Below are 14,365 nucleotides of genomic sequence, written 5' to 3' on the forward strand. Positions count from 1 at the left end.
AGAGCGCCCCCGCGGCCAGCGGCTGCGGGCGCCGCGGCGGGAACAAAGGCAGCACGTGTCTGGGCGGGGCGGCGGGCGGGTTCGGGCCTCGGTCCCGCCCCCGGCGCCCCCCCTTCCCCGGCCCCGCCGGAGCTCGGCTGCGCGGCGCGCCGGGGACTCACGCGGCCGGGCTGCTGCTGGCGCGGCGGCGCAGAGCGGGGCGGGGCCGGGAGTACCCGCCGCCGGCGTCCGAGTCCGGGTCCTAGATGGGGCGCGGCGACTAGAGGCGCTCGGGCCCTGGCCGCGTCCCTGCCCGCACCGCGCACGGCTGGCGCTGAGGACCGCGGCGGCCCCGGCCCCCGGCCCCCGGCCCCCCGCCCCGCCGCCGGAGCAGGCCAGCCCCGGCCGTGCGTGGGCCGCGCGCGCGCCCCCGACAGCGAGGCCGCCGAGGTGCGCGCCCGGGCGGGAGCGGGAGCGGGCGCGGGCGCGGGAGCGCGGCGGCGGCGCAGGCGGCGGGCGGCCGGCGGGGGGCGGGGCCGCAGCGCCTGCAGAACCTTGGACAGAAGCTCCGGAGCCGCCGCCGCCGCCGCCGCCGAGCGCGAGCCCCGCCGAGCCCCGCCGAGCGCCGGGACCGCGGGCCCGAGCCGCGGCGCGCATTGCGGAGGGAGGGCGCGGAGCGCCGGAGCCGCCGCCGCCTGCCCGGTAAGCCTGAGCCTCGCGGCCGCCCGCTGCCCCCCGAGGAGCCGGGGCCGGGGCCGGGGCCGGGGCCGGGGCCGCGCGCGGTGTGTCGAGGCGGGGGTCCCCGGCCGCCGCCGCCTCCGCCGCTGCCGCCGCCTCCGCCTCCGCCTCCACCTCCGCGGGCGCCGGGCCCCTCCCGCTGCGGTCGGGACGCAGCGGCCGCGGAGGCGGGCGGGGGTGCCGCAGTGGAGGCGGCCGGGCTGCGGCGCGGGGGCGCGAGGCCGGGGCCAGGGCCGCGGGGGCCGCCTCGGCCCGGGTGGCGGAGCGCGGCGCCGAGCCCCGCCTGGTGCTGAGAACCATCTTGTTTTCCACGCAGATCCGAGGGGGCCGCAGGCGCCCCCGGAGCGCCCCCGCCTCCCGCCTCCCGCCTCCCGCCTCCCGCCTCCCGCCTCCCGCCCCGGACCGCCGCGGGCCCGCTGAGCGCATCGCCTCCGGCCGGCAGGCTGGGCGCGCAGGGGCGCGGGCCCCCGCCCGGCGCGCAGCGGCACCATGGGCACGGTGCTGTCCCTGTCCCCCAGCTACCGCAAGGCCACGCTGTTTGAGGATGGCGCGGCCACGGTGGGCCACTACACGGCCGTGCAGAACAGCAAGAACGCCAAGGACAAGAACCTGAAGCGGCACTCCATCATCTCCGTGCTGCCGTGGAAGAGGATCGTGGCCGTGTCGGCCAAGAAGAAGAACTCCAAGAAGGTGCAGCCCAACAGCAGCTACCAGAACAACATCACGCACCTCAACAATGAGAACCTGAAGAAGTCGCTGTCGTGCGCCAACCTGTCCACGTTCGCCCAGCCCCCGCCGGCCCAGCCGCCCGCGCCCCCCGCCAGCCAGCTCTCGGGCTCCCAGACCGGGGTCTCCTCTTCTGTCAAGAAGGCCCCGCACCCGGCTCTCACCTCCGCGGGGACGCCCAAACGTGTCATCGTCCAGGCGTCCACCAGCGAGCTGCTGCGCTGCCTGGGCGAGTTTCTCTGCCGCCGGTGCTACCGCCTGAAGCACCTGTCCCCCACGGACCCTGTGCTCTGGCTGCGCAGCGTGGACCGCTCGCTGCTTCTGCAGGGCTGGCAGGACCAGGGCTTCATCACGCCGGCCAACGTGGTCTTCCTCTACATGCTCTGCAGGGATGTCATCTCCTCCGAGGTGGGCTCGGACCACGAGCTCCAGGCCATCCTGCTGACCTGCCTGTACCTCTCCTACTCCTACATGGGCAACGAGATCTCCTACCCGCTCAAGCCCTTCCTGGTGGAGAGCTGCAAGGAGGCCTTTTGGGACCGCTGCCTCTCCGTCATCAACCTCATGAGCTCCAAGATGCTGCAGATCAATGCCGACCCGCACTACTTCACACAGGTGTTCTCCGACCTGAAGAACGAGAGTGGTCAGGAGGACAAGAAGCGGCTCCTCCTGGGGCTCGATCGGTGAGCCCTGTAGCCCGCATCATGGCTCAAGGATTCAATTCATTTTTAAAAATTTATTATTAAGCAAATCAGATTTTGTGTACAGTATGTGTCTAGCAGAGCCACCGAGGGCCTCTTCCTTCCCACCTTCTCTCCTTGGGGTTTTCTTCAGCCCTGCCAAGAACTCTGGGCGCTTTTGAACTCCCGAACCTTGTGCAAAAACCCAGAAGATGTGTTCAGAGCCACCCAGGCCACTGACTTCTCAACTTTGGGGAATTTGAAGGACTGACCTGTCTCTGCCACCTGTGCCCTTGCTGGACCAGGGCAGGTGAGGCTGCCCGCCGCTCCTGGCATGGTAGCCAGAGAGGGGCCTCTGGCCAGTTGGCCCTGGGGAGCCATTGCTGTTGCCGGTTGGAGGGCCTTTCTTGGCTTTTGTTTTGGGTCATCCGTTCTCCCAGAGGCCTGTGGAGCTGGCCACCCTGACCGAGCCACGAATGGGGTTGTGAGGCGAGGTGCCCACCACCCTGGGACAACTCGTCGAGGAGAAGCTGGCCTGGTACAAAGATTGTGTCCTGTCGTTTGACCATGCACCACCCTGGTTTGCTCTTTTTTCTTTTATTAGGGAGAAGAGTTTTCCTTTAGTGAAGACATGGAACTTGCTCCCTGGCCTCCTTACCCCCTGCTCCCAGCCGTGTTGGTAGTGTCGGTTAATGAGCTGGTTTGACTCATTAAGTTCTTTGATTTGGGGTCCCAGCTAAAGGGGTGGGGTGAAGCTAGGGACAGCTCCTTTCCTGGGCAAATCTTTCCTTTGACTAATGCAGCTTACTCACCCTGTGGCGAAGGCCAGGGCGGCTGCAGGTGCCCCTCACCGACAGCCTGCCTTCTGGGCAGGTGGGGTCGTCGTGCCTGAAACCAGCCAGTGCTCACCTGAGGGCTAAGGCCTCTTGCTGGTGCATGACATTTGTTCCTGCAGAGCCGAGGTGATGTCGGGGACCAGAATGATGGGGTAATGATGTACACCCCCCCCCCCCCCCCCCCCGCCGTCCCCATCCCTGTTCATTTAAAGCTGTTTCCAAACAGTTCAGTTTCTTCTGAAGACGAAGCCTTGCCCTGCGAGGCCCAGTGAGACCACTGGATCTTGGAGACAATTCCAAGGCCGGAGTAGCGCTCCTCATGGCTTCGGAAGCCTGCCATTCTGCACCTGATCATTTGCAGCTGCCGATTTGGGTTTCCACCTTATCTTAGTGGCTGTGAAAAACACACGACATGTACTTAATCAATTTCCTTTTTGATTCTCCCAGATTGGTGGCTTGGGACTTGGGAGAGGACCAGGAGAAGGGAGCGAGTCTTCCTCTGTGGCCCATCACTCCAGCTTTGGGGAATAAAGGTCAATGTGAAGATGCCCTGGGGAAGTCTCCCTTCCAGTCCCAGGGAGGGGGGGTGGCGGGGGGCAGGCAGAGGGTCCTCTGACACAGGATAGGTTCTAGGTGGCTGCTGGTTTCAGCAGAAGCACTACTGAAATTCACACGAGAGAAAGCTGTGAAACCGGGGTCTCACTTTAAGAGGCCTGGAGCGGAGCTGCCGCTTCCCTGGGGAAGGGGAGGAGGGCCCGCGGGGGGCTGGGATGGTGATCCCTCGCCCCAGCTGCGCTGAGCCCTCCCTGGGCTGCCAAATAAGCTGAGGCGGAGCTGGAAGGAACCTCGGCTGCTGCCACAGACTTGGCCGCCACGCCTCTATCTCGGTGGGAGCTGTCACCCAGCCCGTCTGTTCAGATCCCGCTGCCACGTGTGACCTGAGGTAGGAGGCCCTTGGGGGGCAGCGGGGCCCAGAAGTGGGGAGGGACGTTGGGGCGCAAAGTCTCAAGAGGAGGGGTGCGTGTCTGTAGTCACTCACCCGGCGGCTGAGCTTGGCCTGAAACCCCACGCTCCGGCCGCATCCCCAGTATTCCGGTTGTGTGTTTTCCTGCTCTTTCTCCGTATTTTATTTTTTTATTTCTTGGGGGAGGGGCCCATTTCAGGAGCGGCTTGGGGCTGAGGAGGTCAGTCTCTGGCTCCCCCGGTGAGAAGCCGGCCATGGCCTCCTCCCTGCCCTTGTGCTGGTCAGTACCGGGTGCGGGAGCTGATGGACTCCAGCGTGCGGGCCCTGAGCCCATCTGACATGCTGCTATGAAGACTACTTTTAGAACAATGATTAAAAGAAAAAAGAAAAAAAAAAAAAAAGAAAAACTAACCTACGGAAAAAAAAAAAACCCAACCCCTTTATTCTTTAATTGTTGCGTTTACAGTGATATTGTGCATGCGAACCAGGAGCATTTTGTGTCTTAAGAAAAATAATCTTAGAACAGATGGCTGTGAACATTACACCCGTGCACAGAACAAGTCACAGGAATAGTTCAGGATTTGGTTTTTCTCTTTTTCTTGTAAACCTGAAGGGTTGATCTATTCTTTCCATGCAGTTATTTATTAGAATTTAGTTCTGTTCCAACAGTTGTTAAACTTGCAATGAAAAGAAAACGTGCCATTTTTCCCACTCGGAATTATTCATAGGCTGTATATTTGAAACTGCTAATTACACGTGCGGTGTATGTTGGTTCTTAGTGCAATTCGTTCTGTAGTTATCCTTTGACCAAACCGTGGGTATTGTTAATATTAATTTATATTTGTCTCATTTTGTATGTATGTGTAGTGTGTTTGTAAGTATGTGTGGTTTATAATCTGACAAGGTCATGAAGCTCAGTTTGGCTGTAATTTAATTCCCTTTCCCTTATTTTTATTTATTTTTGTACTGTGCTGATTAAATAAAATGCACTGACCATCCATTACATAGGCCTCTTTTTGTGGGCACGTCATTCATGAGCAGGCTGGGGGCCCCTTTTATAAATGATTCCTGTGCTGGGAACATAATTGGATTTGTATCGTGGGGGAGGGGCGGGGCGGTGGGGGCGGAGGGGAGGGCTGGGCTCTGGGAGAGGGCTTAACCGGTGCGTTCACGTTAAGGTGATTAAGAGAGAAGCGCAGGTTATGTCAGCAGGTTAAGTCAACTCGGGCTTAGCTGGGCGGGGGTGGGAGTTGCTCCGCAGAGGCTTCGTTGGCTGGGCCTGGCCTGGCCGGGCAGGGCTGGGTGACTGGGACCTGTAGCCAGGGGGACAAGCAGGCCAGGGCACGGCCCCGTGAGGCCTGGCGCAGTGGCTCCTGCAGGGGCGCCAGGCCTCAGGCCCCACAGTGGAGCTTGGCTCTGAGGCCGCTGCCCCCGCGTAGCCTAGGCCTGGCTCTCCTGCCCAGCGCCCAGCGCCCAGCGCCCAGACGCTTCCTCTCTGGCCGGCGGGTGTGGAAGGGTGTCCATGTGGCTCAGCCTTGACAGCTTAGCTCTGTGCGGGTTTCCAAGAGCGAGAAATCCAGCCCCGGGGCTCCCGAATAAGCAGCCACCCCAGCCCATAGTGTGGCAAGGGTGGGGTCCCCCCACCGGCTGTGCTGCCGGTGGTCTGTGCCTGCTCCTGCCACCAGCCTAAGCTCCTGGGTCTCGGGTAGTGTGGCCTTGAGCCTCCTGGCCCCGCACCGTGATCGCTAAGAAGGCCACTCCACCCAGTTGGCCCTTGGGAGCGGTCAGCTTTGTGATCAGGGCCACTCGCTTTCAGGGCATGTCCTTTGGTCTGGGTCAGAGTAGGTGCACTGCACATCCTTTGCCACCAATGACGGTGACCCGGTAGCCCTTGAGTGCTGGGAGGCTCTTTCGTCTCGGCGGGGCCTTGCTTACCTGCAGCTCCACCCCTCCCCGAGAGGTCCAGATTCCTCTGGCTCCTTCTCTTGCCACCCCCTTGTCCCCAGCCAGCCAGCCTGGGGCAAGGCCACCCGGCCTCTGTAGGCATCGGTGACTTCAGGCCACCGGAACGCAGTGAACTTCACGAATCTAGCGGACAGACCTCAAAATGATGGAACAAAGTGCTTGATATAACGCCGCCTCCCTGCCTCCCTACTGCTTGTGCCTCACTGGCTGTTTCATATTCCTGTTCAAAAGCCCCCAGTAAATTAGCCTCCATTTTACCTTATTTGCGCTTCATGCTCCCTCCCATCCTCTGGGACAACAGCTGACTCTGTGTATAGTTCTCAATTACAGATGAGCAGGATACCTTTAAAAATGAGATTTAATGCTTTATTGCTCTTGATGGTAAATCAAAATATGCTCTAGAAATAAAGTTAATTTAATGGAAAATAGGAATAAACGCAGCAAACCATACCACTGCATTTAATTAGATCAAGAGAAACACTTCGTTGCCTACAATCACTGCGTCCTCCTGCTCACCCCCGGCCCCCTGGAAGCACCACTGAGATCACACCCTCAATTCTTACTCCTTCAGGTGCCACGTAATGGGACTTGAGGACATCATGAAAAAGTGCTTGTGGACTGGCCCTCGGCTGGAAGCCCCTCTGCTGGCCTGAGGAGCCACAGGCAACCCCGGACGGCTGGAGGGAGGACTCCAAGGCCCACCGCCTCCCCAGCCTCAGAAAGGCAAAGGCACTCATTTGGCATGTTCCATTTTGGAGCATCTAAAACATACATGTACATGTCTCTAGTGTAAAGCGACAAGTTTGGGGAAATGAGTGGAAAGGAGGCGCCGTTCCAGTTAGGATGGTTCAACTAGTGTCAAGGTGATTGGCAAAATTCTGTTGCTAGACCAGGCCAACGGCGCCTCTGGGCTGTGCAGGCAGCCGACCAGGCTTGGAGAATGAGGTGGGGTTTCTAAGGACAGGATGCCGAGAGAGGATTCTTTGTTGCAAATTGCACATGGTGCAAATGTTTCCTGGGCCCTGGGAAGTTGGGGTGCGGATGAGACCCTGCTGTTGGGACCGCACGGGTGTCAGCCAGCTGGCCGTGTCAGGCACTGGGCCAGGCACAGAGGAGCTGTGCTCAGGCACTTGGTGTGTTTTGCAGAGTTGGGGTGGCAGGTCAAGAGTGGGTGGGGTGGCGGGGGGAGAGCACGTCCCTCTTTTGCATCCTGCCAGTCTCCCCCTGAGTCGTGGGCTCAACCTTAGCCCCCTCCCCACATGCGGTATCCCAAGTCTCTCCCATTATGGCTCCTGGCTGGGAGGCCTGGGCTGCTCAGGGGCTTGGGGCAGCGTCCTCAGCTGAGGCTCAGGAGCACAGCGATCTCAGGAGGACATCTGAGGCTCCATGCTTTCCGTTGGGCACAGACTGGCAGGGTGGTGGCACTCTCCTGGCATGAGGCCTGCATTGGGCCCCAGCTGCAGCGGCAAGGGGTGTGTGTGTGTGTGTGTGTGTGTGTGTATACGTGGGGGCAGGTGGGTATCCTGGCCTGGCCTGCAGTGCCGGGACCCCCACTCTGTGTCTGTCACTCTGCCCCTCTGGCCCTGGTCCCCATTCTCCAAGTGTGTATGAAACAGAGGTGTCAGAAGGGAAACTTCCAGACCCCCGAATACTCCCTGGCCCTACCACTCTGGTTTCTTATCGGCGCTTAGACAGCAGTGTGGGCACAGGAGACACGGTAACCACTGAGCAGCTCTGCGACTGTGCACACGAGTGTGCTACACCCGCGGGCCCAGGCTATGTAGTAAGGAAGATGGCCCTTGGAGCACGTGCTCTGCTTTCTCCCAGAGAGGAGGCCTGCAGGCCTGGTATGAGGCAGGCCCTGGGCATAGATGCTCTGCCGGCTTCTGGGCTGAGGGGCCAGTCCTGCTAGTGACCCTGCTCACCTGATGGCCTTGGTTAACTGCTGGGGGTGAGGGGCTCCACTGAGGAGCTCTGAGCCAGGTCACCTTCAGGGAAGGGGTGGCAGGCTGCCCTCGCAGAGAGAGCAGGGCTACATCCCCAGCTCATCTCTGCCAATCTCCTCCCCACCCCCCAGGGGAGCATGTTTTTGGTTGGGAAAACTGCATCCATGCCTTGCAGGGTCAGTTGCTGGTCCCTGGGTCAAGGCTCACTGACCTGACCTGGCAAATGGTGCGGCTTGGGGAGGGGGGGCGGTGGCAGCAGGGGCCTTCGCTGACTGGAGGCACCATCACGTCGCCTCTGTGATGAGCTATGGTCTGGGCGTGAGCTCAGGGTCTGTGGCAGGGCATCGGGATCTTTGGTTTGTTGAGTGAGGACTGGAAAATTGGGGGGGGGGGGGGAGGACGGAGACCAGAGGCAGAAAGCCAGCAGGACAACCTCAGGGGAGGAGCCTTGGAGGAGGCAGAAGGGGGGCTCGGCCCCAAGCACGGACCCTGGCGAGCTGATTTCTAGCGGGCAGTAGCGGGGAGTCGGCAATTTAGACCGGGCCCTGGAGGTGGGGTGGCCCCGAGCGCTGGCGAGGCCTCCCCTCGGGCTGTCAGTTCCCCGGCACGCTGAGGATGAAGCCCGAGCGGTTCTTGGTGAAGTCGGGCTCCGGCTGGTTGAGCCGCGTCTCCACGGAGACCGTGCACTTCTTCCCATGCAGGCTGCACTGCACAGGGTTGGTGACGTTGACTTGGAGGTGGCGCTTCTCACTGGAAAACCAAAAAGAGAAAGACCAGACAGGCGGTTAGCAGGCAGCCAGAGTGGGGTGAACTGCCCTGGCAGCGCTTGGGGCCCGCCGTGTGCCGAGCTGTGCCGAGCTCCTCCGGGCCTTGCGGTGGCCCAGACAGTGACCCCGGAGAGGGCGAGGGCAGCAAGGGCCGGCGCTGGCTGCAGCCTCGATCCACAGGGATTGGGGCTGACGCTGGGTCGCTGGGCCTGCACCAGGCCTGCCGCGCTGGGTCAGAGCCACCGAGGCTCTGGCCTGAGGCCGGGTCCCCAGTCACCTGGGCGTTAGAGGCAGCAGGGGGCTCGTGGTCAGGAGGGGCACAGGCTTCTGATTCAGGGCTACCGAGCAGTCCGTGGAGCAACAGGGAGCCTGGGAAGGCACGTCTAGGCGTGACTGGAGATTCTTGCCCGTGGGCTCTCCTGGGTGAAAGGTCTTCTGGGTGTCCTGCCGGCCAAAGGGCCCAGCCGTGGGAACTGGGGCTGACCCCTGCTTTCCCAGCACCGCGGGCAGGCCCTCTCCGACTCCAGGGATGCTCAAGGCCAGCGTGGTGGTGGCTCCCTGTCACCTCCCAGTGTGGGAGCACCTGCCGAGGGCTGCCACACCGCACATATTCCAGATGCCACCTTCTTGCTGAGCAGAGAAATGTGTGCAAAGTGGCAGGCACCTCCTGTGCGCTCACACACGCTGGCACACCCTCATGCCACACTCTGGCTTGTACCCCTCGGCTTTCTCGGAGCCAGAGGTGCAAGGAAGAGGGCCTGCGGTGTCACTGGTGGCCAGTCCGGCGGTGCACTTGACCCTGCTGCGCCCAGGTATGTGCGAGGTGCCTTCTGGGCACACGCTGGCCTGACAGGAGTTGCGGCCCCTTGGACGGACATGGGGCCCAGCGTGGCCTCTCCCGGGCTCCATGCTGCCAGGGGGCATCCCCATGCCCCTCTCCTGCCTGCCTTCTCCCTGGGTATGTCCCGGAGACGGATGCTGGAGCGGGAAGAGACCCGTGGTTATCACTTGTGGGCATCAGGTACCTAATACTTAATGTCTTGTCAGCTGCAGCTAAAACCTTGGCTTAGACAGCTATTTTTAACCAGACTTGGACATAAAAATAGAGTCCACCAAAGGCAATGACTCAGGCAGTCTCTGTTCCCGGGGGAGCCAGGGCTGCTGTGCAGGGTCTCGGTGTGGGGACCTGCGACCATGGTCTCCACCGTCCTGCTGGCCCAGGGCCAGCAAAGCCTCTGCACCGTGGCCCTGCCTGTACCTGGTGATGCTTCCGGGACTCGGTACCTGCACCTTCCTGAGTTTGTCACCTCTTTCTCCTCCTTGTCACCCTGGCACCACCTCCGGGCCCCCCTGAGCTGGAATCATATCCCTTGGAGATGCCCCCATTCTGACCCTGGCAGAGGCCTCCCTTTTGTCCTGGCCTCCTGGTGGGTATGTGTCCTTCCCTCAGTGCCCTGCTGGGGACAGGCCCAGCCTCCCAGTCCATATCTGCGGCCCCTCTCCATGGTACCCCATTGTGCACACAGTGGGTTCTAGAGTCACCTGGGGGCCTCAAAGTCCTCGGGAAAAGGCTCTAAAGGGGCCATATTCTAAACACAGGGGTGGGGATGGGACTCCCCAGCCACCCCCACCTTCTTGCATTTGTACCCTTTGAGACACACTACTTTCAGTCGGGTCCTTCTGACTCCAGACCCTCCTTAGCCCTGAGTTCAGTGTCCACAGAGAGGGCCCCTGACTGCATTTTGCCTCCTTCTTTCAGGCTCTGGGCATCTCTAGCATCTGCTCAACACTCTTGGTGCAGGGTTGAGGCTGGTGGGAAACCAAAGAGGGATGAGGGGCTAGAACAGATAACGAGGTAACAGTGGCCCAACTTCACCTTGAACATGGAGCTGCCGGGGTGGGGGTTGCAGGATAGAAAAGCCACAGAGAACCAGTGCTCCAGTTTGCTCCTCCCCACACTGGGCTGGCCATCATTGCAGACAAATGGCCTTTATCAAATCACATTCCTTCATTTTGCAGGGGACGATGAGAATATTCTGGACGCATCTCTGCTAGCCTTTCTAGGCAGCCTCAGCACAGGTACAGTCTCTGCTTCTAGAATCTAAGTCCCTGGAGGGCTGGCTCATGCACTGCGGCATGCATGTGGGGATGCCCCCTTGGTGCTGATGGACAACACACACACTTTTAGCTGGGCTGCTCTGGGCTGGCGGCGCAAGCGTGGTGTGCAGCCTCATGTCATCTGCTCTGCAAACTGTTCCCTCCTTTCAACACAGTTCTGCCAGCTTCAAATATGTGTAAATGCTGGGCACAGTTGGTTGGGATCCTTGTAGGGCTGAAGCACACCCAACCCATGAAGTTCATTCCAAAGGGAAAGTGGCCAGACAGCCTGTAAAATGGGAGGGTTCTACAAGGGAGACTTGCCCCTTAGCAAGGAATAGCAAAGGAATATTCTGTACTGTCAGCTTAAGTGACAGTCCTTGCCTGTGCTCCTGCTCCTTCCCTGATTCCCAGCCCGTCTTCATGGGGTGCTGTGGGGTTTGGGCAGAAGTTGGGGGGTGAGGGGCTACATGGGATGACTTTAGAACAGAACAGTGTGGGGCTGGAAGGAGAACCAGTCTTCTGGTCTCAAGATCTGGGCTAAGCAACCTCTGCTGGTGCCGTCTGCACACAGCCACCGATAGGTGACAGAGGATGATGTGGATTGAGTCTGGTGGCTGCTCCGTAAGTCACACATAAAATTATATACCACATGACCCAGCAATTCCTTCCACTCCTGGTATACCTGAAAGCAGATGTTCACACGTGTTCCAGAATGTTTACAGCAGCATTATTTACAATAAACAAGAGATAGGGGACGCCTGGGTGGCTTAGTTGGGACGCCTGGATGGCTCAGCGGTTGAGCATCTGCCTTCAACCCAGGGCGTAATCCCAGAGTTCTGGGATCGAGTCTCACGTTGGGCTCCCTGCATGGAGCCTGCTTCTCCCTCTGCCTGTGTCTCTGCCTCTCTCTGTCTCTGTGTCTCATGAATAAATAAATAAATAAATAAATAAATAAATAAAATATTAAAAAAAAAGAAACAAGAAATAGAAATAAGCCAAATATCTATTAACTGATGAAGGGACAAAGTGGTCTATCAATTCAATGAAATATTATTCATCCATAAAAAGGAAGTGCTGACACAGGCTACAACATGGATGGACCTTGGGAACACGCTAAGTGAAAGAAGCCAGATATGAAAAGCCACATATGGCATAATCCCACTTATATGAAATGTACTATAAATACCCAAATCCTTAGAGACAAAAACAGAGGAGTGGGGTGTGGGGGGATTGCTTAAAGGGTATGGGGTTTCCTTCTGGGATGATGAGAATATTCTGGAACTAGACAGTGGTGGTGATTGCACAGCATTGTGACTTGTACTAAATGTGACTAATGGTAAATTTTTGTGCATTTTACCACAATAATACAAAAAAATGGGTTAATCTAAAGATGCCTGGGTGGCTTAGTCGACTGAGCATCTGATTTTGGTTTTGGCTCAGGTCGTGATCACAGGGTGGTGGGATTGTGACTGCATGGGGCTCTGTACTCGGTGCGGAGTCGGCTTGCTATTCCTCTCCCTCAGCTCCCCCCACACTCATGTGCACGTGTGTGCACTCTCTAATACAATAAAAAAAATATATTTTAAGATTCTATTTATTCATGATAGAGATAGAAGCAGAGACACAGGCAGAGGGAGAAGCAGGCTCCATGCTGGGAGCCCGATGCGGAACTTGTTCCCGGGACTCCAGGACCGTGCCCTGGGCCAAAGACAGGTGCTAAACCGCTGAGCCACCCAGGGATCCCCTCTAATACAATAAAATCTTAATAAATAAGAGCTTTGCCCTCAAACCATGTTTTTTCTCATTTCAGGCTCAACCAAAATGGTTTTAAGACCAGCAAGCGGTTTCTTTGTTGTTGTTGTTGTTGTTAGGAAGGGGTTTCTTGTGCCTGTTTTGGAGACACACCAGTAGCTGGGTACGAGTGGCAGACAGGAAGTGGACACTCCAGGAGGATCAACTGGCCTCTCTTGCTGGAGCTTCACCACCCCAGAAATCTTTCTACCTTCCTCATATTTTAAAGAAAAGAAGGCAGATTTTATAGATGGAGGCAGCGTGTCTTCTTCTGATGGCATGCCAAGCCAAATGACAGCTGCCGTTGGAGGCTGGCTGCAAGGGGAGGGGTGTTTTCCTCCCCATCTTCTGTTACAGGATTTAATGGCTCAGCAAACTCTGGAATTCGGGGACTTTCATCTTGTTTCATCTGTTCCGAGCCATCATTGCAGGCAAATGGCCTTTATCAAATTACATTCCTTCATTTTGCATTTAGAGTCCTGTCCTCATTAGAGAAATCTGTGGGTAAATGCAAGACCTGATCAATGGGCATCCCCATGTGAGCCCTGTGTTTTTTGTCAGTTCTGCACAGAATGGGGCAAGAAAAGTCTCCGTGGGAGCTGAACTGGCCCAGAAAATGTTCCCTCCTGTCCAGCTCTGCTCAGCTGGGATTAGGAGACTCCCACCCACTGGCCTGCTCCATGCAGACTAGGACGTGCAGAAATGAGTGGGACACTATCTCAGTGGCGTTGCTGATTCCCTGCTGGAGCAGTGGTGACCTGTTCTGATAAATGGACTCTACAGGGGAATGGAGGGGGTGGAGTGCAGTGCAGTGCCTCGGTGAGCATGTTCTCTGGGGGCCGGCGAGGTGCTCCCGAGAATGTGAGGCTAGTGCAACATGCGCTCTCATGTTTGCACACAGGATGTGGTGGGAGGAAGCTCGCCTTGCACCGAGCACAGGCAGGTTGTAAATAGATACCTCTCCAAGTGATGAGACGTGTAGTAAGCATTTCGTGATGGACCAGAGAGTCAGGCCATTCTCTTTCTAGGCACCCCTAGGACACAAACGAGTAGGCTTGGGTGCTTGCCAAGGACATGCTATAGATGGGACATCTAGAGCTCATGTGTGCAGCTGTCTCAGTGCGTTTTGCTTCAGGAAGCAAGCCCCTCTACTTGTGTCAAACCACAGGAGGCTAGTCTTTCAAAATCCGGCTTTAGGAAATGCTACTTCTGTTTCTGTTGGAGTCGAATGGGTACTTGGGGCGAGGTCACTTCTAAAGCGAGTCTGAGAGTTCAGTGCCCCACGGTGCTGAAATCAGGGAGGAGTGTCCCATCTCCTGGTCTACTGAATCCTGTTTGGGCTTGCTGCTGGTAAGGGATGGGGTCACCATTTTTATTTAGAAGATAAAACTTCCCTTGTCACTACACGGCTCTTGACAGGCAGCTTGTCCTGAGGCCCTTGCCCAGCCTGGCACCTGCCTCTACATCCCTGAACTGAGCCAGCATCCAGGAGGTCCTGTGGGCAGAAACCCCATGTACCCTACTTGTGACCCTGCCTCTGCTCTCTCCTTGCCAACCACCATCACCCATTTCTCCATTTCTCCCTGGCCTACTCTTCTCTTGGCAACTATTTACTGACCACCTACCCTGGCTGGGCCCCAGGCCCGAGCTCAAGATACTCTCATTCTTCTTTTTTTTTTTTTTTTTTTTAAATTTTATTTTCTTATTTGAAAGAGAAACAGAGGAGAGAGAGAGAGACAGAGACAGAGAGAGAGAGAGACAGAGAGACAGAGCATGAGCAGGGGGGAGAGGGAGAAGCAAACTTCCTGCTGAGCAGGGAGCCTGGTGCGAGGCTAGATCCCAGGATCCCAGGATCATGACCTGAGCTGAAAGC

General features: G+C 58.0%; 2 protein-coding genes across 14 annotated transcripts in view; one reads left to right on the top strand and one right to left on the bottom strand.

The window, feature by feature from the left end:
- The first annotated feature begins 1,110 nt into the window (after positions 1-1,110).
- CDK5R1 (cyclin dependent kinase 5 regulatory subunit 1) overlaps positions 1,111-14,365 on the top strand; it is a 94,203-nt gene continuing 80,948 nt past the window's right edge. For 10 of the 13 annotated variants that reach the window (XM_077852160.1, XM_077852159.1, XM_077852155.1 and 7 more), the window contains exon 1: positions 1,111-3,902. In XM_077852160.1, coding sequence (XP_077708286.1) covers positions 1,207-2,130 — 924 coding nt within the window. In that variant the 5' untranslated portion in view covers positions 1,111-1,206 and the 3' untranslated portion in view covers positions 2,131-3,902. Of the gene's footprint in view, positions 3,903-10,620; positions 10,681-12,511; positions 12,963-14,365 lie in introns of those variants that run through there. The other 3 variants (XM_077852161.1, XM_077852163.1, XM_077852162.1) reach the window with 3 other exon arrangements.
- Positions 6,241-14,365, bottom strand: part of MYO1D (myosin ID) — a 326,058-nt gene continuing 317,933 nt past the window's right edge. Inside the window, exon 22 of the mRNA XM_077852148.1 lies at positions 6,241-8,584. Within this exon, the coding sequence (XP_077708274.1) occupies positions 8,428-8,584 (157 nt within the window). The 3' untranslated portion in view covers positions 6,241-8,427. The remainder of the gene's footprint in view (positions 8,585-14,365) is intronic.

This window comes from Canis aureus, chromosome 16, assembly GCF_053574225.1.
Source record: "Canis aureus isolate CA01 chromosome 16, VMU_Caureus_v.1.0, whole genome shotgun sequence".
NCBI classification, from domain to species: Eukaryota; Metazoa; Chordata; class Mammalia; order Carnivora; family Canidae; genus Canis; species Canis aureus.